Source organism: Passer montanus, unplaced genomic scaffold (assembly GCF_014805655.1).
Source record: "Passer montanus isolate IOZ18808 unplaced genomic scaffold, ASM1480565v1 scaffold32, whole genome shotgun sequence".
NCBI classification, from domain to species: domain Eukaryota; kingdom Metazoa; phylum Chordata; class Aves; order Passeriformes; family Passeridae; genus Passer; species Passer montanus.
The window spans coordinates 7,424,696-7,452,686 of NW_024367930.1; the positions used below are offsets into that span (position 1 = coordinate 7,424,696).

At 38.0% G+C, this 27,991-nt stretch overlaps 1 protein-coding gene across 5 annotated transcripts in view; it reads left to right on the forward strand.

Annotated features, from left to right (window-relative positions):
- Window positions 1-27,991, forward strand: part of ELMO1 (engulfment and cell motility 1) — a 301,412-nt gene that overhangs the window by 123,696 nt on the left and 149,725 nt on the right. For all 5 annotated transcript variants that reach the window (XM_039715063.1, XM_039715067.1, XM_039715065.1 and 2 more), the window contains one exon: window positions 18,146-18,250. In XM_039715063.1, coding sequence (XP_039570997.1) covers window positions 18,146-18,250 — 105 coding nt within the window. The remainder of the gene's footprint in view (window positions 1-18,145; window positions 18,251-27,991) is intronic.

Below are 27,991 nucleotides of genomic sequence, written 5' to 3' on the forward strand. Positions count from 1 at the left end.
CTCTGCTTCAGCTGTGAGGCACAAGAGACCTGCCAAACAAGAGTCTGACTTTGAATGCTGTCATCATTCCACTGGTGTTGATGGTCAGGAAGCAAATTTCTTGAGCTGATTAAATATTCATTTCAAGGGAGAGAGTAAAACCATGTCTGGCTATTAAGTTGTTCCTGGACTGCTTGTTCTCCTTCTGTATAGGAAATGCAAGAATTCTGTTTATTTTTCTCACCACATCAAAAAGCCTTGCCCCACTACAAATGTAATGTCAAAAAGAGACGAAGTCGAGACATGGTTTCAGAAGCTTACAATGTAATTTGTAAAATGGCATAGTTAGAAACAAAAAGAGACAAAGTCGAGACATGGTTTCAGAAGCTTACAATGTAATTTGTAAAATGGCATAGTTAGAAACCTACATTCAGCTAAAACAACCACAGGACCTCACCAGATGGTTGTGATGACCAAGTAAAGAGATTTCCAAATGAGACAGTTGTGTGATTTATTAAAATGCTGATGAATGCAACAAAAATTACCCAATTAGGAGATCTGGGGTACACTCCACCCTACTGAATTATTTATTATTTTCTGAGTAAATTGTGAATTAAATAGCTTGAATACTCCCCCTTGTATTTGAGTAAATTTAATTCCCATAATTGAGGTGGAAAATAATTACAAAAAAACCTCATAATCCTGTATATTTTCATCATAATTCTTTAAACAGCACTACTGCCATTAAGATGTTGTAATGAATGTGTTTGTTTATAGGCAGCTCTGAACAAATGATAAGAAACTTAACATACTGGAAAAAACAACTCAAATAATCTCATCCTAGAATAGTTTTTCTCAAGTTTTCAGTGTGTAGAGCTTCTGAGGATTTTTGTTTGGTTGGTTTTTTTTGTTTTGATTTTCTTCAATTAAATATAAATAGTTTGTATAAATAAAAAAATCCAACATGGAAAGTGAGTGATTTCATAATTTTGCTGTGCTGTACTGGAATTTGCTAATGTAGCAAAATTAAATGTGGATTAATGAAGGAGATATGCAATCAGTAATGAACTGTCTGATAGAAGGTGACAATTTAAAGGGAAATTGAGAATGGTGGGATGTTCTTTAAAAGTCAGGCATGGGCTTGACTTTCAGGATATTTGTGGTGGTGGCCTAAGAAAGTTAACATATGCTGAAGAAATCTGATTAAACAAATATGTGAAGCAGTGATGGAAGAATCACTATGTCATTCACAAATTAGATGACCTTTTGGATTACAGAAACAGAAATAATGTCATTTTATGCAGTCATACAAAGAGCAGTGGTGTTCATCTAGGACCTCTGGCAAGAATTTAATCTGCAGACAAGTATCTTGCCTGTGGGAAAAGATAAGAAAGACTGTGTAATGTAGACACAAAAAAAGTTGACTGTTAAGCTAGGATCTATCTGGAAAGATATTTTCAGAACATATGAACTGTTGAGGCCATTTTTTGCATTTCTTAGACCTCATACAGAACATTATATTATTTCAATAAACTCTGCATTGGCTTGTGGACTGACTGAATGCAGGTTGTGTGCAGAGGGTGAGGCTCCTGCAGTGGTGAGGGAGATGTCTTACACGAGACATTGACTTAAAAAGATTCCTTTTAGCCAATCAGCCTAAATGCTGTGGAAATCTCAAGTGTGTGTGCCAGTGCTGAGAGGGAGGGAGCCATGTGTAAGGTAAACAGCAGTGATGTCAATTCCTTTATAGGAGGATTTTAATTAGAATAATGGGGACAAAATTCACCGCAACTTTAAAGATGGACATCAGTTCATTATGAAAATATTTATGTATTTCACAATGGTGGGTCCAGGAAATGAAGCACGTGAGGACTGTGCCAAAGAAAAAAACCCACCAACAACCACGGTTGCTTAGAGCAGTCTGAAGTAAGACATGAATAATTAGATGGATGACTTAAATGCCCACATAGTTGATTTGTTAGACATTGCAAAAACTTTCTAATATGAGGAGAAGCAGCACCAGCACAGATAATTTAGAAGATTTGTCCAAAAAGTTTTGGAAAGAAGCTTCAGAAACAGTTGGGAGTTAGCTAAAGCATGCCTTAGGCAAAATATAGACTTGAGGAGCTTCTGAGATTTCTTTCAGACTTGTATTTTTTTCTCTTCTTCATGTCCCAGATGAGCAGCTACTTAGTTTTATCTTAAGCTACTTATCTTTAATCTACTTTATCTTAGGTCTTTTATCTTTATCTTTTTCAAAAATCCCTTGTTGTACAGCACAGTATCCAAGTAGCATTTTGAAGATAAGAACTAACAGTGTTCTCCTACGTTCTTCTGTGGTGCTTCTTATTGTCTCTTGGAATAGTTCATTAGCTGACTGTCCACAGTAACCTCCTTGACATCCTGATATATTCCCCAGATGGAGTCCCTTAACTCTGCTGAAAGGAGGTTGCTGCAAAAATAATTTGGAAAATACAATTAATACCTTGTAATAATTACCTGCAAGAGTCATGAACTCAAATGACTCCAGCCTTTAATTGCTGTCCACTTCAACCTACCTAGTAGAGCTCTGGTGTGTGTAATTTCCTTGTGCTCACTTGGGAGCTTCTTTTTCCCCTCTCTCATTTTCATGACATTCTCTGTGTTCCACCCCTGCCCCAGGATTTGAGAGTGAAGAATTAAGTTTAAGCTTCGGGAAAACATGGGGGAAAAGTGTTGTTTTAGTCTTTGTTTTCACTTTTCAAATCTGTTTTAACTGGCAGCAAATTGAATTGACTTTACAGAATTCAGATCTGTTTTGCCAATGATGGAACAGTCTCCATCCTTATCTTGGCCAGTGAGCTTTTCCATCCTTTTCCTGCCATTGCTCTGTGGAAGAGAGGAGAGTAGGTGAGCAGCTGGATGTGTGCATGGCTGCTGGCTAAGGCTGACACACCACACCTACTTTCTGTATTTTGCTAACTCTGTCTTTTGGCTGTTTCTGGGTTTATTCACTGAGCTTTGGTAGTTTGGAGGTTCCCTGTGCTGTGCTATCATGCTTTGCTTTCCAACTTCTTAGGTTCTCTGACATTTCTCAATTTCTTTCCCTAGTCCTTGGTTTTGAGTTCCCACTCCCCTTGGGCTCTTTTTTCCACTTTGATATCCAGCTGGATCTATCTTCTTCCAGCATGTCTGATCACTCATATGATTCATATGATTCATTCATTCGTTCGTTCTCCCTGAATTTCCCTTTTGCATCCTCACTCCCTCCTGTGAGGTGATTCCCCTCTGGATTTTCCCTAGCCTTCCTCTCTCCACCTCTTCCTCTCACCCTGTTTGTTCCTCCATCAGTATGAAGCCTGCTCAGCCATTTCCAACTTTTCCAACTTGCCCTGAAAGTTGTCAGGATTTTCTAAAGACAGACACAAGTTGCATTTCTCCCATGTTTTATTTTCAGAAATGGATGGACTAGGTTTAGGCACATGAACCAAATACTAATCTTTGTCTCAATGTGAAAATTTCACTTGCCTAATAAATGTTATCCAAGACATTAAAAACTGGGAACAGCCTCTAGAAATAGGAAGTGTTGGCCATGGTAATAATAATCAGCCCAATGACCCCACCTCTTAACTGATCTATAGGCAAAATTTTTTTTTTTTTGGTTGGTTTGGTTTGGGGTTTTTTTGGGTTTTTTGTTGCCATAAGGTGTGGAGTTCTGACTCGAATTGTTCAACCACAGTTCAATTATTTTTTTTTTTCTAGAGACAGATTGCTGCCTTTTGCTTGTCATTCTAGGCTGTGAAATAGTTGCAACCCAGTTTTGAACAATTTAACTTCAACTGTTGATATATTGCAGCCTACCATTCATGATAAATTGTTTGACTGAAGATTTATTTGAGTCACAGGTTTACTGGCGATGATGTGTGCGTATTCAAAAATAGTTCAGATTTGCAATGATAGGAAAAGAGTAGATAAAGAATTAGGTTGTTGTGTGATGATCATTCACCCTTTATTATTGACTGACAAAAAGTAAAGAGTCAAAGTGAAGTCGTGCAGTGAAACAGCAGTGCACAATTCTAGGTAATGTGCGTGGTGGGGATGAGTGGTAGTCAATTAAACAGTAGATTGAGTTGGGCTCTATAAAGTTAACACAGGGCAAGACTGGGATGGAGTTGGGATGCCAAACCCTGCAGAAGTATGAATAGTCCTTAAATTCTATGGAGTTACTAATGTCAGCTGGATCTCTGATGCCCCCTTGTTCCAGCTGGTCATCTGGATTAATGGTACCGGTTTGCCTGGCTAGGGAGGATAAAACTTTCCTAGGAGAGTGGGTGAGAGCAAGATGGACAGAAGCAAACACCATGTGGTGCATTTACATAGCTACTCTTGTTGAAGACCTGAGGATGTTCATCCTTTTCCTTCCTAAAAAAGGGAAGGCCTGAATATTTGAAGTCTTACAATCTTATGAGTTGTAGGACCATGAAAGCCCTGAACAGAAAGCTGAGATTTCGTGATTTGAGTCTGAAATCTGGAACTGGTCTGACATGCAGAAAAACTCATTACATAGATTGTGAGAAGTCAACTGCAGCTATTTAGTTCTCATCTCTCTGTTATTTCCTTTGGTAGATGATACTCTGAGGCGATAGTAGATTTTTATCATTTGGGAAAGCTTTTCAACTATAATAAAAGCATTGAATCCTTACATTTAGATTTTCCTGTTGGTTTTGGCAGTGGCAGAGGAGCATTTTTAGAATATATGTGCATATGTGCCAAACTAGATCTGGTCCTTTTAAAATTAGACCTGATCCTTTTTAAATTTTAGATTGATAAGATTTAATCACTGGCTTAATGGTAGGACAGCATACATGACAGATTGTCTGTACTATTGAAAGCTATTAGTAGTTTTACATCCTCCTCCACTCTTTCTACTCCTACAACCTTCTCTCTCTCTGTCTACTATTTCAAAACTTGTGAAATCGCTTGTTGCTGTGGAAAATACCTAACTCTGAAAAGATTTTGTTTTGCTGAGCTATTCGTACATGCAGTGCCAGACCTTCAGGTTAGCTGCCATATTTTTTATGTAAATATGGCTCCTTATAAAGTAAAACCCTTTGTCATTTGGTAGTGGCAGCTAATAATTAGGCATCTTTCAGCACAGCAAAATGCATGTCTTACAGCACTCTGCCAGAAAGGAGATTCTTCTTCTCCTCTCTTTTCATGGTAATACGTAGTTTTCTTAAGATTTGAGTATCCTTTATTTAGCAGAGTTACATTTGCAGATGGTATGTCCAGGTAAAGAAGACAAACGACGTGCTGCCCTTTGCCACTGAAATTCCCCTAATGCTGGACCAGTGGGATAAGACAGGACTGTGCATAGGATTTCTTCTCTCGTTTTTACCTTTATGACCACCAGAGGTTGCTCTTCTCTGCCATTTGCGAGCTTCATTCTCCTGTCATTTTGTTTTGAAGCTAAAATCTTTTGGTAGCTATCTTATAAATAAGCCATTGCTGATTTATTCTTCCAGGTAGTTTTGGAAGATGAAAACTAATAATACATATTTATTTCTTGGTGTTAAGAAAGAGTGTAATTGTAATAGTGACTGTCACTGTCAGTATTTGATAATCTTTTAAGTAAAGAGACAGAGTTGAAGTTTCATATTGCTGTATTTGTATTCATAAACACTTATTTGGAAGTGTTTGAGACAAAGCACGTCTTGAGGATGAGTTCTGTAATTACTGTTTTCACAGAGTAACATTTACCTGTGTAATCCTCTTGCTGTGTACTGGACTATCACAAGAACAACATATAATCACTGGGAATAACAGCCCAGGACCTCAAGTAGTACTGACCTTAAGACAGTGAAAACATCTAAGCTGATGTGAATGTTTGAAATGCTTGTGAATTTTATTGTGTGCATCATCTTGCTTTCTGCCCTAGCCCTCCTGCACTTCTTCTAAGCCTTTTCACTCACAAATTCCTGACTTTGACACTCACCTCTCGCTATTCTCTGCACCCTTCTACTTACCCTCTTTTTCCACTCCACTCCTAGTTTGCTTTTTTTTCTCTAAGCGTGGAAGGTGGGGCCAGGGAATGCTCAGGAGAGGCAACATCTTCAGAATAAGTATGTTCCAAAGAGATTTGTTAAATTCAGTTATTCCTAAGCATTTATAATGCAGCCAAATGCAGCCCATGTTCAAAAGGAATTTCAAGACTTGCACAAGAGCAAGTTGAAGTTTTGAAGTTTTCCTTGCATAGAATGAGTGGGCTTGGATTTTGACAAACAATTATGTAAAACTTGATTTAGTTAAAGCAATGCAGTGCTTAATAAAACATTTCTAAAAATGGTCAAATAATTGCTGAAATTTGCTAAGGCTTTTGCACAGAAAGAAAATGCTACATATTCTGTTCTAACACTTAAAATAATTTTAAAGTATCTGAAATTAAGGTTTAAAAATGGAAAGTGGCAGACAATTTGAACTGCAGGTGGCACAACCAGATTTACCTGTAATTTAGATATTTTTCTCAAGTTTCCCTTTGCTACTTTTTTTCTTGCTTTCCTGATGTTTCTGTGAACATTGCTGCTTGATAGATCTCAGGCAGAGCAACCACAACAAAGGTGCTGAAGGCACCTTTCTGTGTGAGAAAGGCAAACAAAATAGATGAAGTACAAGAAAAGAAAAAAAATATAAGAGTAAGGATTTATAAATAAACTGATGATGATACTAAAGATGTAACTAATGATTTTATTAGTCTATACTGGCATTTGGAGATGTTACACTCTGCAAGCCAGTTGTTAATTTTACAGTTAGTTTTTCTGAATCTATATGGAGATAATTTAATCTGAAAATTAAATTTTTTAATTTAGTTCCTAAAAATAAACTAAAAAAGAAAACCAAAAACAAACCCACAAATGCTCCATTTCACTTGTTGAAGTCTTCCCTTTGCTTGTTGAAAAACAAAGGATTGTTTTAATTTATTAGATGAATGTTTTAGATTGTTTTATAGTTAGATTGTTTTATATGAAGCTCAATGTGGAAATTTCACAGAAGGTTTTCTAACAGAGTACTTACATCTTCTCTTTACAGTAATACTGAATGTCTGTCAGCATTGTTTTTCTTTATAATTCACCTACAGATAGAAATACTTGGCTTGATATTATTTGGAGTACCTTGGAATCTCATTTTAAAAGAAAGCTGGTAACTGAAGTGTAATATTTGACAGCAGAGGGCACCAGTATCACACCAGATGTCGGTTGCTCACCAACATTTTTCAACATCTCGCTTTCATGGACACTAATTTTTCAGCCTTAGGAATAGAAGAAATAACTGCTATGGCTGTAAATTCCCATTTCTCAGTTGAATGTCAGCAGATGTTTGATGTTTAGGCTAAATAATATCTCTGTGGGTTACTTAATTTGGCTTGCATGTTCTAGTTGTTATACAGTGCATATATTTTCCTTTCTGGCACTTACTGATGAGATATTTTATCCTTCCAAAATAACAGTTTGCTCCAGTGTTCTGAGCTTTCAGCCTTGTGTATGTTTTGTGGCAGGAATGCTTTCTTGCAACCTGGAACTTTTAGTCTTGATAAGATTTTTGGGGTTTTTTGTTTGTTTGTTGGTTTTGGTTTCTTTGTGGGTTTTTTTTGTTTTGTTTTGTGTTTGGTTTTTTTGTTTTCATTTGGTTTTTGTTTGTTTGTTTTAAATCTGCCAGGAGTTGCTACAAATCTGTAAAAGACAGGATTTTGTAAATGTGGTTAGAGATCTAATCAGAAAAACTTACATTTGATGCCAACTCAGACTACGCTCTGCAAATGTGAGCATTAGCAGCAAATCTCTTTTCCAAACTGAGAGGCAAAAATCCAGAAATCCCTCAAGTTTGCTCTCATGCTTGGTGCTGTTGGGAACTTAGCGGTGTGTGACCTATTGTGATCTTTCCCATAAGCAGACTTTCACAGTTCTAAGCTACTGTTTGCCATCTTCCCATGCCGTGGCATGTGTTTGGTGCTAGGCTGTGTAAAAGCAGGGCTGTGCTGAAAAGAGGATTCCTGCAGGTAGAATGGAGCACTCCCAGCAGAAGTTTGCAACTTGGCAAAGCTCATGTTAAAACTCCACTCTTCACACTAACAGATGTGCTGAGATGTTCAAGTCAATATGTGATGGTGGGAGACATCTCCTCTGGTATAACTTCGAGCAGGGCAGGCCCCAGGGTTAGTGTTTCAGCCACAAATCTCTTCATTGAGCCCCTGCACCACTCTGAGCAGTGCAAGGATGTGTGGGCAGATGCCTGCTAGGCACAAGCAGGGGAGCAGCTTGGTTGCCTTTAGCAGCGTGGGGTTTAGGTGGATGCTGTTATCTATTTCCCAATAAGCATCTTGTGTGGAAAAACCACTCGGGTAAGCATTCAGGCAAAGCAATCAAGTCCACACACCACACTCACCATGGCTAGCTCAGTGAAGAGAGATAGGATGGCCTTTTGTATGATAAATTCCAGTGAAGGTTTATTCCAGCATGCTGAAGGGAAGCCAGGGACAAAGCATCAAACCATGTGCTGTGCACAGGGTTAAGTAGGGATCAGTGGCCAATGGTCTGAGGGCACAGGGGCTGTGCAAAAGGCAGGGCAAAGGACATTGCCCCACAGGGAAGACAGGGCCAGCCACCAGGGTTACCACAACCAATGAGGAAACAGGGAAAGAAGAAACCACTCGAATTTGGGACATAGGGAGAAAGGAACTGGGGTGGATGCAAGGCTCCATGGGGAAAGTCTCTTTCAGCCTAGGTGGAGATTCTCTGGTGTATTCTACCTTTATTATCCTTTAAATCTGTTTCTTAATGAAGATAGTTGTTTCAAGAAGGAGGAATAAAAGGTTGATATTTTAGTATTTATACCTTTTCCAGTATTTTCAATTGCAAGCTTGTAAAATAAAAGTATTAAAATATTTATGATTTGAAAAAGCATGCTTCTCTTGAAGAAAATCCACTAACAAATGTAGATGTGCTAATTTAGTCACAATGGAGTACTACATTTCTGGTTGTTTTTTTCTCTTTTATATATGTATATACTACTTATGGTTTCACTGAATAGTTTTTTTTGCCATGTGCATCCCAGTTGTGAACTCGTGGGGGCAGGCAAGCTCCATGGATTTGAATGTAGTTGGGCTGAATAGTTTGTTTCTTAACAGAAGAATTATTTTCTAACTCCGTCACTGGGAGATGGATGGACCTTGGATGTCTTTCTCTGGGTATTACATACCACATGTCTTAGAATTTGCACACAAAAAAAAAAAGAAGAAATATCCCCCACAAAACTGGTGAGATATAATGACATGTCAATTCTTTTGCTGTGTGGGCTTCGTCTGTTTCACAAGACTTGGCTTGGATAGATGATTCTAGACAAACCCTGGGGATTGGTCTTAAATGATGGTAGTTTTGTGGAACTGTGTAAATTCAATTTAATGTTAATTACCGCAAATATTTTATTTAGGTTTCTTAAGTTTTTCAGTGTATACTTGCATGCAAACAGATATGTGTGTTACTTTCATGGTTATATTGCTTTTCCCTCCTCATCTCATTCCTCATGGGTTTTTTTGGCATGTTGTAATATTTAAAGAACAGTAAATAGCATAGCACACAAAATGTTTCTTCATTTACAAAGAGTTAAAAACATTCTCTTTGTATATGTGATTTCATCAACTGAGGCTTGAGAATAAATTCAAAGACAAGGAAGAAATGCACCTTACTTCTAAATAAATAAATATGTTATTTTAAAACAACTAATTTATTTTATTACTTTGCTGTTGAGGACAGATGAGGGTATCCTACAGGATGGGCATAGTTTATTGCTGATTTAAGGCAGAATATGGACTCAAAGGTTTTAGGAGGGATTGGGTCATATTCCAAACTTGTCTGTGACATCTACTGAGCTTGGCTCTTTGTACTCCAGCAGGTGAAAGATTTGACTGTAGAGCTGGTAATTTTGTACTTGGGAATGTCTAGCCAAAGGTGGCTAAAATATCACATATGTTGACAGCTCCTTTGCTGTAGATTAGTTTTCATCTTATCGTCTGCAATTATTAGAAGCTTGACCTGGTCACAGGTAATGAAAGAAGTGGCAGTGGGTGAACCAAAGAGCTCCTATATGGTAGCTGGCTTTTTCACCCAGTTCTGCAGGTCCATATGCTGGCTGCAAATGCCATTTCAGTTCTGTTTTCCAGAGCTCTGGGACAGAATTTTCCATTTTAAATTTGGACAGCTCTTGTATCTGGCTGCCAGGCAGCCAGTAGATTCACATGGATGATTCATTTTGAACTGGGATTTTCTCAGATATAGGGCTGACTTCTCTCCACTGTATTTGAGCTAAACACAGCCTGGGCCTTTCCTTTTGCACATGACAGGGGTTTGAGCCAGCTTGCTTGAAAAGGAAAATTACAAAACCTTTCTACAGAAATATCTAAAGGGAGGGCAGGATCTATCCCAGCTTACCTCATGATGCTTGGCATTGAATTCAGGTTCCTTTCCAAGCTCACTGTTCTCAAAGCAGCATGGCTTGTAGAGATACAGGGATGTGCCCAGCCACCACTGTCATTGGTAGTCATGAAATTCCAAGAGAACTATAATTCACTGCAAATACAAATACAGTGTCGATCTTCTTGTCCTGTGGTTGTGCCTACTATAGTACACAAGCATCATATCCTTTACTGGAGATGATATTTGCTGCAGCAGGAAGGATCCCATTCAGAATTTCACTCTTCAGTGATGACATAGGAGAGAGGCCACTGCAGCAATAAAGTGGCTTCTTCACATGTGGCCTCCCTGTAGATGCACATCCTCAGGAAATAATCTTCCTCTAATGATTATTTTTACTTGACTGACTTTGATTTTACCTTATTGCTTATAATTTAAATAATTTTTCTTTAAAGGGAATATAACTGGAAGTTGTTTTAATTAATGCACCTTAAATTTCAGAGGCAAATGTTATGTCAAAAAGTTCAGAAAAAACTGCTTGGAGTGTACCTAAAACAATAAAATATATGCTGTTGTAGTTGTCTAAGGCTTAGAAAATTCAAGTAGCCCAAGATTTGGCACAATTTGGTTTTGAACTTTTCATTTTACTTAAAAAAAAGGTATAGAGATTATTTTTTTCCTTATTGATAGGCAATGTAACTCATTTGTTTGGAGCTTATGCTAAAATATATATGTACACTCATTAACTATTTTGTATCTTTTCCTTAAGTTTTGTAAAAACTGTCTGTTGAAGAGCTCTGAATTTCTACTGAATTATGGAGCCATATGCTTAAATAATGAGTGGAAGTTGCAATCTACCTTACCGAACATGCATTACACTTTCCAAACTCAATAAAAGCTTTTCATGACAAAATTTGACATAGAAACACTAAGTCTAACTAATTGACACATTTGAAAGCAGTCACAGAGATGAAATTGCTGAGGTGGTTTTTGAGTCTTGTGGGTATGATTTCTGTCTAGTTGCAAACATTTAATCTGTCTTTATTTGCAGTATTCAAGTGTAGATGGATTAATTTCTTTGGCTTGCTGTTCCCGCTAGCACTGTTCACACTGTTTTCTCACATAAGCGTCTTCTTGCTAGCTTGATATTTCTCCTGCTGGGCAGGATGAGAATTCATGCCTTAGTTTCTGTCTCTATAGAGAGGGCAAGCTGCTTTAATGACATTGGTAAAATTAAAGCAGTCATCTCCCAACAGATTCCAAAGTCATAAAAAAGCCCGTATTTATAACAGTAGTTCTTTTGAGTTTGGGGGTACTGTGTGCCAGTTTTTCCCAGTGTACTTCATGAGTGTTGTAGTTCAGACAATACAAAAGTGGCTTGCTGGCCAGGATGTGGGTAATGTATTCTATTGTGATTTTGTACAAGCTGGAGCTTTCTGAAAAGCTGTAGCTCTTGGTTGCTCTCCAGCAGCCCTGGCTGGAGGGACACCTGCTTCACACCCTTGCAGCTGAGCTTCTAGAAGGTCTCATGGGAAGGGTCCCTAATTCCCTGCAGTGAAAGCCATCTGGATTAGCTCACATCTCATCCGGCAGCCGTTTAATCTAAAGTGGACTGACTTTGCCCAAAAAGTCAGGGTAGACAGGAAATCTGGCAGGGTCTGGTTGTAAAATGATCTGGTAATCTCAGTAAACAAACTAGTATGGTTTTTAGTTTTTTGACCCAGTCCCAACTATATCTGCAACTGGATATTTGACTGCTTATTCCATTTTTCTGTAAGCTTAGTGGATATGGTGAGATATCTGAAAGTAATTTTCCATGCTGAAAAAATTTAATTGAAATGACCACATCCCATTGATTCATTCTAAATATCCCTGAAAGAGTACATGATGTGTTACTGCTTGATAACTACATTTACCCAGTAAACATTACTTCAGTAGTAAGAAGTCAATAATCTGTGAAGGGCATGCATCTAACTTTAAAATCTGTCCTTAGTAACTGAAATAAAACCTGAAAGGTGGCTCACAGTTTTTATGCATTGGACAAGATGTGATCATCTGAGTTACAGCAGTCATTTTGGATTCTTCTAGGCTTTCAAATTATTGGCAGCCTGTAGGGTTTAAGATTTTGGTATCCAAACTATTAGCTCCATGTAATATAGGCATATGTAAAATACAAAGAACTAGGTAAAAGCTTTTTGTCTTGCTTTATAATGTATAATTTATTCATGATTGAAAATATGTAGTGCTTTTGATGTGCCTGTTATGGTCTATTTAGTGATTTTTAGGTGATTTAATTGCACCTCCTTAACATTCAGATTTTTTCAAGTTTATCCACTATAGCATCTTTACATGACTGGGACAGATTTCTGGTGGTGACATACAAAGAACCCTATTGTTCTTTATGTTAGATTACATACTAGCTCAATGAGTTAAGGATATATCGTAGTCAAACTACTGCTTTTTTATCTTTTGTAGGGCAAATGATGTGCAGATTGTACTTAAAATTTCTTTGCTATTGAAAGGGTCAGATTTATATTGGTGAGGTCAGACTTGATCCAGCAGGTCTGTTGATCAACATGTTACCTAGATAGGAATGTGTTTTATTTTTGGAGGATAACATTTGTAGAATAATAATATGTATCCCAAAGCTGTCACAACAATAACACCAAAAAAGAAAAACAAACCTCAAAATTTCTACTTGCTAGCAGAAATGGACAAATATTTGCCAAAACACAAAGCTAAAAGGACCTAGAAATTGGTTCAAGGAAAAACCACCATCATTGTATGCAGATATGATTTGTAAATCTTCATTAAAATGATGTCCAGTAGAAATATGCTGGAGTTCTTCATATGTGGTTGAATAGTGGGGATGTGATTTAAATAACTTTCACTGAAAGTATCTTAAATTATTTTCTTCATATTCTTTAAATTCATATTCTTATATATATTCATATATAAAAATTCATATTCTTATATATAAAATTCATATTCTTATATTCAAACATATAGCAGTTACTGAGCTTTGGATACTTCCTGCTTGTATTACAGTATGGGTTTTTTTGTGGTTTTGCTTGTAGGTTTTGGGGTTTTTTAAATTCAGGAATCCTCCAGATATATTTTTCATTCTAGCACTGAATTCTGTTGTAAATTAAAAAAATAGGCTTTGGAAGGAAAAAAAATCCACATTTGCATATTTAAGTAGTTATCAAGAGAAAAACAAATCTGCTAGGTCTTGCTTTCATTGATTACATAGAGGCTGAAAATTCCCAAGTCACTGTTATGTCTCATTAAGTGTGATGATGGAAGTGGTGTGCAACATCATCATCTCTTCAAATGGAGTGCTGTTAAATAAAAAGACAAAAATATTTTCTCATTAAGAATTTTAGCTGACTACCTCTTCACAAATGTTAGTTTAATGTAGTATTTTTCCTTATTTGTAGTTCTTGTGTAAATGAACAGATGGGAACATTTTGCATGTAAAACTTCAGGTTTATTTAGGAAAGGAGTAAATGGTGAGTCTTTATGCTCGTTGATACTTTTAGCATAAGTTTAGCATCAGTCAATTCATAATTCACATTAAATCTTACTTTAAAAGTTCCCAATATTCTTGTCCTGAGTTCTGAGGAACAAACATCCACGTATTTACTACTATGATTTCCCAATTTTATCTGGGGAAGGTTTTGCAGAGGTGCTGTAGAACCAGGTAGGTAATTGCTTTCCTTCCCAGCCCACAGAACAGTGGTTTAGATTTAAAAGGACAAAGAAAATGAGTAAGCAAGTAATTGAAGATGGGAGAAAGAAATTGCTGTCCCTGGTGTTACCTTGGTAGACAGATTGTTCTTTTTCGTGTTAAAAAAAAAGAGAGACCAGTTTTGAGAGGGTTCATTTTAGAAAGACACCATTAAAACTGGATTCTTGTGATATTTGGAAGTTGTTCTATCATCAGTTCTTTTACAGTCCTGACTCTTCCCTGAAAACTTCCGATGTGTTTTTGTCATGCCACTTACAGAAGTGAGGCATACAGAACAGGGGTTCACCTGAGTTGCTTTGGGATTGGGAAAACTATTACTGGGTCTAACACCTGCTCCATACTGCTTTCAGGATAGACTAGCATGATTTGGCAGCTGATTTACATGGCTGCTGCACACAGCACCGGTGCAAAATCTGTGATAAGCTATCAATACCTGTCAAGACAGAAATAAATTTATATGCTAATCACCTAGAAATGCAGTGAAATAAATAGTTCTTGTGCTTCAGAGTGTTCATGTGGAAGATACTGTTGTTAGGAATAATGGAAGGAGTAAGTGGTCCTTACTCATTCCATTAGCAGTTACAGACAGTACACATGTGAATAGGCACCTTGCTCTGAGAACATGAGGATCTACCACTGAAATCTAGACATCCCTCAGGGATTGCTGCAGAAGCCAGGAATAAGACAGTGAAGCCATTCAGGATACAGAAGAAAGCTTTACACAGCCAGAACTGCATTAGAATGCTAGGTTGTCTGAATTTAATTACTGTACTGGGATTTAGCCAGAATAGCTATCATATTGTGAAACATGCCACATGGGTTTTTTTCTGGGTTGTTGTTTTGGTTTTTTTAAATAGCATAAGCAGATGTGATTTTGAGTTTTCATCTTATCAAAACCAATGAACTTTTGTTTCCACAGTATCCTATTGAGTTGGCTAACAGATTCTTAAATGTTCTGGTATGTTAACATGTATGGCATAAGAGCATAAGCTGTTTAATACCACATAGATACTGAAGCTGAAAAATGCAAATATATTACTCAACCGAATGGAAAAAAATCAGAAATTATCTGAAAAATTGCAAGTAACATATTGTTTCATTTGTATTTCTTACTCCTAGCTTTTCATAAACTAAAAAATGCAATAGATTTTGTACTAAATGGATGCAATAAATACACCTGAAGTGCTGTGTTCCATACGTTTAATAACTTATATTGTAGGTAGGGTGTTTGCCTACTTCTGAATTATTCACTACAGCATTTTAGAAAATGTAGCTTTGTATCTCATTTCTAAACCCACCCTCAATAACTTAATATTTCAACCACAAATATTCATCATGTTAAGAAAAGGATGATTTTAGGGGGAGGGAGAAAGAAGGAAGGGAACAAAGTGTCTGACATTCCTTTTGAATTTGAAGAATAATTGAAGGTAATGTATTGTCTCACACATGCCAGAACTGTCTTGTGGATCCTCAGGCTATCATCTGCTTCTGTATTTCTAGTTATTTAAATCAACAGAGCTGAAGATCAAGCCCTAGTTTTATTGGGATTCCCACAAGACAGAAAAACAGAAACAAACTGAAAATAGCTGGGTTTATAGGCTTGACTTGGAGATAAAGTGATGGAGAAATGGTTTTTCTGACTGAACATAGAACTAGTAGTGATGGTAAGAGACAAAATGAGTCATCCTTACTAAATGTCATGAGATTCCTCATGTCCTTGCTGGTTTTTTTTTGTTGATTTAGAATGGGATGAAACAAAGAACTATTTAAGCAACAGTAGGTCAGGCTTTTTATTTGTGTCCTGCATTTATTTTACCATTGTAAATGCCAGTGAAATAAGTACTAGTATTTTAATAGCTGGAGAAATGTAGCTGGGTCTTGAAACTCTCTGTGCTTGTCAGGTATTTATCCAAGTGTACCCTACCTGTGCTGTAGCATGGGAGCCAAGAGTGCACATTCAGCCCTATGCTGTAGTTCTACTTGAATAAGTTTTTGTAAAACTGGTGCTGTAGGGTTACCTGCTGACTGGTGCTTCCTGTGGTTCCCAGTAGCCTTCCCAAGGAAATGTACCTCATGGACCTCATGACACAGTAAAGTATTGGGAGGTGTTCCTCAGGACTTGTACTTTGTGGTCAGAATGGAGGTAGTTTCAAGTGCAGAGAAGGATCTGTAAGATATTCATGCTGGGCTGGGGGGTGGAATTTGTGTGTCTCTGAGACTCAGCCTCTCTTAAAATGCCCCTTTCGAAATGCTTGAAAATTGAAGGAGGGAAAGTTTTCTCCTCCCAGAAGCTGAAGTCTGTAGGGCTTGTGATGTGTGTGAAGCAGTTTTGTACTGATTTTAAATGTTCTGACTGATAAATGCATCAATGTGGAAGATGAAAGGCTGAGTTGGGGAAATAGTCATGAAAGGCTATTGTCTGTCATTCAGATGAGCAGATGAAAGTGAAAAAAAAAGTTTAAAGGGGAGTTTTTGAAACTTATAACTCAGTAAGACATTGTTTTCCCTTCATAAACTACAAATACCTTTCTTAAATACGTATTACATAGATGTTTCTGTGTAAAATCTAGGGTTCCAGGCATCCTTTTGATTCCCTAATAAGCCTGTGACTGTTTTGCATGTACACCAGTAACCCTAGTCTGGAAATGTACAACCAACAGGTTCTGTATGCCATTTCCAGAATAATATATTTGTCTACTTTTGAAGTTGAAGCAGGCATCTTAATGTGTAAATATTGCTTTCTACTATATTTAATCTTTTATGTGACTGTGAATTATTGACTGGCTAAAACCAACGTATGATACATTTGAAGCTAAAATGGGCAAAAAAGTAGAATCGCTCACTTCTACCACCTTATGGCCTGACATACTGAACAGAAGGAAAAGCAGTAAAACCCATGCTTTTATCAGTGAAGGGGGTGGATCAGACCCTGAGCACACTGCAGAAACAGAGTAATGGAAGAAACTGTGCTGAGCTTTGCCAGTTTTTTGGTAGTAAATGCACTTTTAAAGTCCCTGTCACCTGGGTCTCACAGAATAGAAATGCCATTGCAAAGGAGCTAGGGATATCTTTCTGTGTCAGAATGATGAGTAGAGAAGGAGACATTGCTAAGGTGATAAAAAGAGCTTAGCAGAAGGGAGGCATTTTTCAATGGAGACATATTCTTGGGACTTCTGAGCAGCTTCTTTGGTGTAGCTGGGCAGATTTTAATGTCTAAACCATGAACTACATGAAACTTATTCAAATGTACATTTAATTCCATCCAATCAAAAAATCAGCTGAGGTAATAAATATTTTGGGCATTTCTAGTTTTTCATGTAGTGTGTGAAACTAAACATCTGCAATATATATGTGTATGTGGAAGCTAATGAGTTCTAGTTATATATGGTATGTTTATTCATTAATTCCATAGATGAAATTAATGGGTGCAGAATGTAACAAAAAATGTACCTGAATTCCACAAGATTAATCTGTTTATTTTCATATAAAGTTTTATCTGGGTCCCTTTGTGTTCCAGAGTCCACAATATCCAATAGACTTAACACAGCTATTTAGTCTGGTAGGGTTTTTTTCTCTTTTTTGTGGTTTATTTGAAATAGTTCCATAACACTTGTATAAATAGGTGTTTTGGTGTCTGTTGGCTCAATTATCTGTATTTTCATGTACTTATAGTCTGTAGCATCACCACTCCATGAACATGTGTGTCTGTGCTTCTAAAGCATTCAGCCTTTGGGAAACTCCATTCCACAGCTGCAGAAGTGAATTACTGACGTGCCAGCCTCATAGTGGCTGCATTTGGTTGTAGAGCTTTTCCAGGCATGGGCCATTTCCTTATTCAGAGTTTGCTGCTCAGCAAAAAGAGCTCTATTTCTGTACTTTTGACACAGCACACTAACAGGGTGCTCACCAACACTGGGTAACTGTTAGCTTTTGTAAAGGTGCTCATTGAGTGATCTTGCTCTTTTTTTTGCAGAATCACGTAAACCCAGCAATGGATTTTACACAGACACCTCCTGGAATGCTGGCCCTTGATGACATGCTGTACTTTGCTAAACATCACCAGGATGCTTATATTCGGGTAAGGCTTCCTCTTGTCATGGAGATCTTTGCAGTTGCCTGTTCACAGTAATTATGTCCTGTTTGCAGTTGACTTTATAGGGGAGGTTCAAAATCATTAACAAACTCTAGGAAGACAAACCACATGACACTAAAACATGATCTAAGTCTATAAAAGCTCTGGGAGAAAGTTGTGTACAGGTGTCTTGTCTGTCATTGCTGAGTCAAATATTCTAGATATTACTTTTTGCAAGCACTCCTTTTTGCTTAGGCCTGCAAAGAGAAGAGAAATGAGCCTGTGCTTTTGTCAGATGCATAATGGATGACCATGAGCTCAGAAAGGAGTAATTATGCAGAAATCTCTGACCTGCTCCAAGTCTACCAAAAACTGACAGTATTTTTTTGTGGAAAGGAGGATTAAAAGATCAAGTGCTTTGAGAGGTGACTGAGTTGGCAGGGTACTGAGGGTTAAGATGCTTCCACTAAAACTACTGCTGTAGGAGAGGTCATGCTGGGAGTAAAATATGTACAAAGTGTCATTATTTACTTGCATAACCTATTTCTGTCCCCTGCCCCCTCCACTTCCTACATTATTTCAAGGTTATTTCAAAGGTAGTTAGAGGAGGTTATGTGTTGCATCCCTACAAGAAGAGGCATACAGCTGAATAATACCAGCCTCTGAAGAGAACAACTTTTCCTGAACTTTATTGAAATCAAGTGCTTGCCAAGCATAAACCAAGCAAGCACAGATAGGAAGGGAGGATAGTTACAAAGGTCAGTGTCTGGAGTTCATAGGGAAGGTTTAATTCTCCAAGAAAAATGCTCATGCAAACCTGCTTAAAGAAGGTTGTGTATAGCAAGAAAACAGTAGACACACCAATCATTTCCACTAAAAGTCAAGAGTGATCTTTTAATATATGTTATCATCTGTTTTCTGTTTGAAGTAAATGGGTGTCAAAGCTCTAATAGGTTTGCAAAAGCTCTGCTGATGTATATGGGCATAATACCATACCATGGGATTGCAGGATTTGCTCTTTAAATGCGTCTTTCTCCTCCATCTGAATCTAGCAATAACTCTTTAAAAAGACACTGTGGTAGTATGCAATACAATAGTATTTATCAATCCCTATAAATCCCTGAAATCAAGGGCTATCTCAGGTAATGAACAAAGAGCATGTTTTCTGGAGAAGCTGTGCTGAATAGTGTTTTTGTTTGTAAAAAGAAAATTGCTTACTGTTTCTCATTAAAATTTGATAAGATCTGGACTGTGCTACTTCATACTTATGAAAATTTTGTTTAGAGAATTAGAGGTAGCCAGTGCTTCCAAATGGGTCAGACATGTTTTAAAGGAGCCTGAAACATTTGAAAGAGGACAAAAATTCTGTTGAAATAGAGCTTTCATTGACATCTTTCAAGTTTTTCTTATTTTTTCATGTTCATGTTGCAAATGCTGTCTTAAAAATTGGATTCAGTGAAGCATGTAATTAGCCACTTTTTGGAAAGCATTTTGCTGCTGGCTCAGCCCTATTTCTATAATGCAGTATTTTTGCTGCTGCATTACTGAGAATTTTTGTTGTTTTGAGCTGCCTGGTTTTATTCCTGCAATATTCCTGTTAGGAGAGTGCCTGACTACCTCATGTATTTCCCTCCTGAGAAAGAGCACACATCCACTAGAAGTGCCTTGCAGAGGCACTCTCGGATTCAATTGCTTGCCTAAAGCTGCTTTGGGGACTGTAAATGTGCTTTGGAGTATGTTAGTCTATCCACCACTCTGAGGAGTTCTACTTAGTGTTTATACAGCATTGCTGGCGCAGTAGGAGCACCTCTGAGATGATGGTGTTGTGCAACTCCTGCAGCGTTGATAGTCTTTGATTGCAAAAGACACCTACTTTCTCTCTCTTCATCTCCTTGACTTGCTAGCTGGTGTACCGTAGTTTCCTGTGGGCCCTGACATGCCTGTTCCTTTTTCAAGTTCCTTATTCCACATCTAACATTACCTTTCCTTCATGGGCTTTGGCTCCCCAACCTCCCACAATGCCAATTTACTCTGCTTGTACAGCCTGTTGACCTTGTTTATTTTTTCACATCTATTTCTACTCCTATACCCTAATAAAATTCCTCCTGTGGTCAAACTAAAGTTTCCACAAGAAATTGTTAGCTACACAGTCAGCTATGCACTTGCATCCTGAAAAACTTGTTTGACAGGAGCCTCTTCTCTTTTCATTGCTCATACTAAGAAAATAGATTGGTTCCTAGGAGGAGAGATTATTTTCAACTTGTCTCTTTGCAATTCAATTGATTCTTGTGCCATGGGTTAATTCCTAAGCCCCAGATACTATCTCTGCTATGCAGTAATTAGAAATTGAGGCTGAAAATCAGAGCTGGTTTGAAACAAACTGGGAATATCTGAAGTTTTCCCTGATAGAATGTGATGTATTAAGCAGAGACACTATCAGGAAGTTATAATGGTTTCAGTGAGTGTATTGGCAGTGCTGCATTTTAATGGGCACCACAATTCCCTGCAGTCTGACCTGTGACTCTTAGGATGCCCCTGCTCTATGACCCTTAGTTCTTCTATTAATGAAAATAATGGATAAGCAGAAGTTAGAAGAGAATACAGTCAATAAGTAATATCTTCTCTTTTCAATCCTTGTTCTGCCTCTCATAAGAGATTCTGTTTAGAAGTAATTTGCATAATAAATAGATTAGTTAGGTAGGAAGGAGGTCTGAAACTGAAGTGCCCTCTTGGGGTCTTCAAAGACCAGTAGAAAACTAATGTACTTTAACATACTAAAGTCGGAAGAGTAAATACAATTGCAGTTTGTTAAAGAACATGGGTGTGAAGGCACTGCAGCAGATGGGTGACTGCATCTTGAAAGTAAAAGGCATTTCAGGGTGAAAATATGGGTGTCACACAGTGAAGGAGGAAACAAAAATAACCACACTTTTACCCCTGTTTTGTTTTTTTCTTAACTACTTCCCCACAGTCTACTTCTTTCATTCACCTTTTCCCCATTGTATACTTCTTCCTGAAATTGCAGTAATATGTTTTCTTTACTTGCTGTCTTCTTTCAGATAAACACAGTGTTTATACAAACTTTTAGTTGATGGATTTTGAACCTCAGGTTTTCATTTGCCGTACAAGATGACTGGAGCCTCCAGTAGAAAGATTGTTTAGTGAATGGGAAAAAACCAAACATGTTCTCTTTGCCTGTGTGGTGTCATTGGCTATCATTTGGTTTTTTAAAAAGTGTCCTATTGAATTAGTTTCCTGTTAAGTTATCTTTTCTTTCTCTTTAATTAATTGTCTGGTGCTATCAATGACTGATATACACTGTGTTTTTTTAATGTTGCACTTAAATAATCAATCACTACAGAGGTTTGGCTTTTAAAAGGGGATGACATAGTATATGGAATGCATTGATGGAAGTAATGTTGAATTTCTGCAAGAAATTTTAAAATTTTCCACAGGAAATAATTGGCAGCTTCCCAAGATCCATAATTATAGGACAGCTAGAGTGTATAATTAAATTTAACAGAGAAGAAAATGATTGGAATAAAGCTTTGTGACAGATAATTTTTTTGTTCTTTTGTAGCAGACAAGTCATGTGTTCCTCCACTTTCAATTTATTCCTTTCCAAAACTACTTCAGCTTCACATTCTACTAATTTTAAAAATAAAATTATAAGTTACCATTGAAGGCAGACTTTATTCAGTACAGACATATTGAAATTTTTCTTACTGGTAACTTGTAGCAGTGTGCTTTTTAATTTTTCTGGTGTAGAGTCTATGGAAAAAACCCTTTCCCATTCTAATGAATTTGTTGACTGACAAATTGGTGGCTTGTCTGTATTTTTCTTCTGTGTTTCTGACCAGCTATATTTGAGCAGGATTCACTGCTGCTTTGGGGTCAGATTCTGCCTTGAGAGGACACATACTGTGTCCCATCATTTTGTTTAAGCACAAGGCATTGGTGCTTCAGGCAGGAAATACAAATAAAATTAGCAGTTTTGTGTCTGAACATTAGCTGGTCACCTATTTTGGGTTCTGTCCAGGTGGCTGCCTAAGTCCAGTTTGTCCAGTTCTTTGCCCTTTATTCAATTAGTAGGCTCTTCATCTATAAGCAAAATACCATTTTACTCTAACCTGAAATTCAAGTCTCATCTGCAGAAGAGAAAGTTTATCCCTTTTCCTACTGATTTTATCTATTTTGTTAAAATATTTGTTTGATATTGCATGTAAGATTTTCTATATAAAGGATTATCACTGGGGTGGGAAGGCAGTGTTTAAATCCATGCTGAAAATTGCATCAATTTTATAATGGGTCCAACACTTAAATTTTTGTGAGTGATGGGTAAGATACTTAGTGGTAAGCTCTTAGATTTTCTCTTCTTGCATTTAAAACAAGCTTTAAAAGTTTATTACAATGTTCCAAGTCAAAAAACCCAGCACATGGACTTTGGTTGCGCCAATAATTACTTTGATTACCTGAAAATTAGAAGCTGGCTTGGTTCAAGAAGCTTCCCCTGAATATGCTGAGCTGGTAATTTAGTTACTCACACAGTTGTAATGCAGGGACACTTCTCCCCCAGCAGCTACATTTGGGGAGGCTGAGGAGGGAGCTCTTTTGCATTTGAAGCTTTCAGAAGTCAGAGAGGAGGAGCAGGTGCTGTTTGCAAGTGCCAGTGATGCAGGCAGGAAGATTGCTGGCATCCTGCAGAGACCTTTCAGAACCCAACTGGGCTGAGTCACAGTCAGACTGTCTGCCGTATACTTTCTAACCCATGCAGTTGTTGTATAGGAGGCTGCCTACACATCCTTCCGTCAATTCACAAATCTCCTCGTGCCTACTCACTCTCTCCTGATCAGATATGAGGAGTCCAACATATAATTTCAGCATTTTCTGAAATAAAATTGAGCTTGATTTCTGCCATGCTTTCCTCCCCTCCCAGAAATGGTAGGAAAAGAGATGTAACTTTTTTTTTCTGTCGATGGTAGAGAGAAAAATGAGGTTTTTTACGTGAGTCTTCCTGGTGAGTCTTATGAATGAATGCTAAGAGTCCTAATTGCCTAAGCCAGGTTCCCAGATTATTAATGTGTTCTTGTCTTTTCTCAGCCAAGCTTTCCATTCCACTCATATCTGTCTTTCTGCCTGTGTTTTGTTTCTTTCCAAATATCACGTAATGTTTGTCCTTTACATGACAACTCTGAGGACATCCATCTCTGAGGGGGATTGAGATGGGTCCCTCTGCAGTTAAGGATGCAAAATCCTGGAGGGGCTGATTGCAGCATAAACACAACATTAGCACTGAGGAAGGGAATTGTACAGGAGTCATGGCACTCTCTGCACAGCCCTGTGTGGAATGTGCAGTGGGACACATATGGCTTCTTATAGTTCTGCATGAGTTCAGATCCCTTTCCACCATTCATAGCACTCCTAAATGTTCCCAGGTTTATGGCAGCTGTTGTCTAAATGACATCCTGATCCATAGGGCCCGGAAATTGTTACAAGCCTCGCAAGTATCCTCAAAAGGTTTTGAATCACACCCAGGTTGCGGCTGTAGCATACAAAGATTGAGCTAGTTTTTGTGCAGCCACAGTCCCTCCACCTGCAAAGCTGAGATGCTTATGCATGAGGAGAGAAAACTAGCTCTTGATTGTCATGGGTTTTCCAATCTCTCCTGTGTTCAGAGCATTTGTGATGTAGCTGTGGCTGCCAGGCTCACTGATGTGCTGTAAAGGTTGATGTTTTTCTCGTATAGCCATACCACAATATCATCAAGGCACCCATAGGGCCTGTTTTACATTATGAAAGAGAAAAAAAAATTCAAAAACTTGCTATATTCTTCAGATACTGCAAGTTTCTGCCTTCCACCTCTGCCATTGGTGAGCCAGGAGAAGACTTCAGGAAAAGCATTGCCTTCTTACATTTGTGGGGAACGTGGAGGAAGAGGAGTATCTGACTGGTAGTTTCCAAACTGGACCAGTTCAATGCCCTCTCACATACCTGTGACTTGCAAAGTGAAGAGCACATTCTGGTGTTGCTTCTGAAGATGACAGGGCAATGCAGCCTTCTCATTTTGGGCCTTACCACTAGGATTTATGATTATTTGGTTGGTTCTTCATAGAGAGAAGAAGAAGAAGGCTCTTCTGCAAAGAAAGGAGGAAGATATGAGACAAACCACTGCGTACTTTAGATGGAAAATAAAAATTGCAGTCATGCTTCATGAGAAAGTATTTGTGTGAGAACAAAAATCTATTGCTAGATGAGCACCTGCAGAACCATGCATATTTAGCTGGAGATAGTCTTGGCACCATATTTGTTTGAAAAGTATAAGTTCATCATAATTTTCCAGAATAAACACAACTTTTGGAAATGTAAAGCCATCTCATATCAGTGGCTCTTTCTTATTTTTCTATATCTGTAGAAGGTCTCAGCTTTTCTTCTGGATCTTTGTTTAAATTGCAATTCTAGTGTTTTCCAGAGGCAGACAGAAATAACTGTTGCTTTATTTTAGCTTTGCCATGAGAAATTTCTATAATGACTCAGGAATGTCATGGAAGAGTGAGATAAGAGAGAGGAAGCATTGGAAATTAAAAATGCAGTGTCAGAGGGGACAGTGCAGAGTGAAGGATGTTGGAAGAATGATGCTGAAGCTGAAGCAAATGACAAGCTAGCTGAGGAAGAAAGCAATGTTGGTGATGAGGATGAATGGAAACTGAGTCTGTCTGCAGCAGTCTCTTACCCTTCTCAGGAAGCATATCTTAAAGATTTGCTTCTTAGACTTACCTAAAGCACCTAAATGAAGAGGGAATGGTAAAGCCTACCATAAGAGATAAGGAGGCTAAGGGGAAAAAAAAAAGCAGTGTCAAGAAAAGGAAGAGAATCCCTAAAATTTCTGGATATTTAAATGCTGCTTGACCTTTCATATTGGGTCTAAGGAGGTTTTTATGATCTCTACTAACCAGCTCTCTAAACCTCTTGATATTAACCTGCAGCAGGCTGCTAAAAAGCTTGTTCTCCATTCAGACAGGATCATTTTACAAAATTGGTCTGTAGAAATGCTCCTTTTTAACAGTGCAGCAATATTCGTTGAATTGCCTGCTCTGGGACTTATTAGAAGTATTAATGCAGCTATAGTGGATCTTGCCTTTCTTTCAGTTCTGTATTTATTTCCTAATCACAATGAATCTCTATTTCATTGGCAAGCTCTGATTTTGGCTCGGAATCTGAGAATTACATCTGCAGTTGCCATGGGCAATATGCTTTGAGACAATTTCATCTTTAATGTGAAGGATTAAGGGACTGGATAAGTCGATATTTCTTCCCAGTGAAGGAGAAATGTTTCTGTCTGGTGGTTTCAGCCTCCTGGATTTTGATGAAGAAGCTTTTGAAGACACCTGTCTTCAAAATTTTGCCTTTTGTCAGTCATTAACTCTTAGATGCAGGTATAAGCTTCACTACTGAAGCTGATGCAGACTTTTAAAACCCATGGTAGTCAAGTGTGGAAAATCCTTCACTTAGTCCACTGCCTTTTAAGGGTCTATTTTGGGTTCCTGAGGTAGTGACAGACTCAATGAATAATTCAATGGAAAATCAAAAAGGCACACTGCCATAAATTTAGAAAATCTTTTTGATTTTGAGTTTGGTGTCTTTTAAGGAGTTTTTTTGCTACTGGGAAATTTGCATTATTTCTCCGTGATCTTGGCATGATACTTAAATTTATTTTATTTTAAATTTAAAAATAGCTTTTAATATTTGTATTTACTACTTTTGTATATTTACATTTAATATATTTATTTTCCTTATTATAAGTTTGGTTTTTTTTTAATTAGATTTAAAAACAAATTTTTATTTTATGGCCAGGCCACTGGTAGGTATCTTGTTAAACCTCAGACAGTTTTCTTCGTCCCGTCCATCCAGTCTGTCAAGATCCTTCTTCTCACCCTCCAGTAGATCAGCACTCCCATCCACCTTGGCATCATCTGTGAACTGACTGAAGGGACACTCAATCCCCTCACCCAAAATGTTAACAGAGATGTTAAACAGGACTAGGCTCAATACCGATCCCTGGGGTGCACCACCTGTGGCTGGACACCAGCTGGATTTAGTTCCATAGATAGATGGATGTATATAGTAGATAATTTAAAATAATAACTGTACAGAACTGTATTCTACTACTAATACTGTCAAATTCTCATGCCTTAACAGGCTACAGACTTGCATCTGTAGAACTGTCAAGAATATGGATATCACTGATTTCCTAAAAATTTCACCTCCCTACATTTAAAAAAACCATTTTTTACCTCTTCCTTTCTCTTCTCTGCTAGTCAATTAACCTCATTCATTTTCTTCTCATTCTATGATTCTTTCACTCAGTTTATCTTTTTTGTCCTTCTATTTTCTGAGCTGCTATTGCTTTGTTCTTGTTTATTTTTACAAATAACATCACTAAGGCATTTCCTGTCTGACCTCTCTTGGTAATTTTGTTTTTCTATTGAGATTTTTGTCTGGATTTTTTTCTCTTCCCTAAAGAAAAAATATACATTGTTGTTGAATACTACACATTATGGTGGATTTTTTTTCTGCCTCATGGTAATGGGCAGTATTGATCAAAGACAAAAGAGGAAGAGAAGAGGATCTGCAAAATGTAATACTCCTGTACTGTGAGCTCCTTTTGGTTTTTACCTGGATAACCTCTAGTGTATTATAGGCTGCATTTCCATGTTAACCTACCCAATTCTGTAACTTCACAAGAACTGAAGACAGGAAAAACTGACAGAAATAGGTTTGTTGTATCAGAATAAAGGGCAGCCAAGTAAACCAGTGTCAAGATAGTACTGAACTAAGATGGGATATGAGCCAGAGCTGTGCCTGGGTGGCGAAAAAAGCCAATAAAATCCTGGCTTGGATCAGCAATACTGTGGCAAGGACAGTGATTGTCCCCCTGCACTCAACACTGGTGAGGCCACACCTTGAATCCCGTGTTCAGTTTTGAGCCCTTCACTGCAAGAAGGACATTGAGGTGCTGGAGTTTGTCAAGACAAGGGCGATGGAGCTGGGGAAGGGTCTGGAGCATAATGAGGACCAGCTGAGGGAACTGGGAACGTTTAACCTGCAGAAAAGAAGGCTCAGGGGAGACTCTACAAGTCCCTGAAAGGAGGTTGTAGCAAGGTGGAGTTGTTCTCTCCCAAGGAAGAAACAGCTGGACAAGAGAAAACGGCCTTAAGTTGTGCTAGTGGAGGTTTAGGTTGGATACTGGGAAAAATTTCTTAATGAAAAAGGTTGTCAATGGCTGGAACAGCTTGCTCTGGGGAGTGGGGAGTGGTTGAGTCACCATCCCTGGTGGCATTTAAAGGACATGTAGATGTAGGCACTTGGAGATATGGCTTCGTTAGTGCTGGACTCAGCAATGTTGGGTTAATGGTTGGGCTGGATGATCTTAAATATCTTTTCCAACCTAAATTACTCTGCGCTTCTGTGGTGCCAGGAATTCTACTGCAACGTCCACGGTCTCTGCTTTTGAATATTTGTTTTCCCCAGGCAAAATTTAACCACTGTAGCTGCTGATTGTGAATGTCTGGTGGATCTGCAACTCACTGTGATTTTTGGTGGGGAGGCAGAGGAAGATAAAGGGTGGAGCACTTAATGAGCATTAATGATAGACCTCCGTTTAAAGGAAGGTTGTGTGGGCTTGCAACTTCCTCACTACTTTCCTTCCAGTGGTAAAATAACTACTGTGATAAAAACGTGACTCAAGCG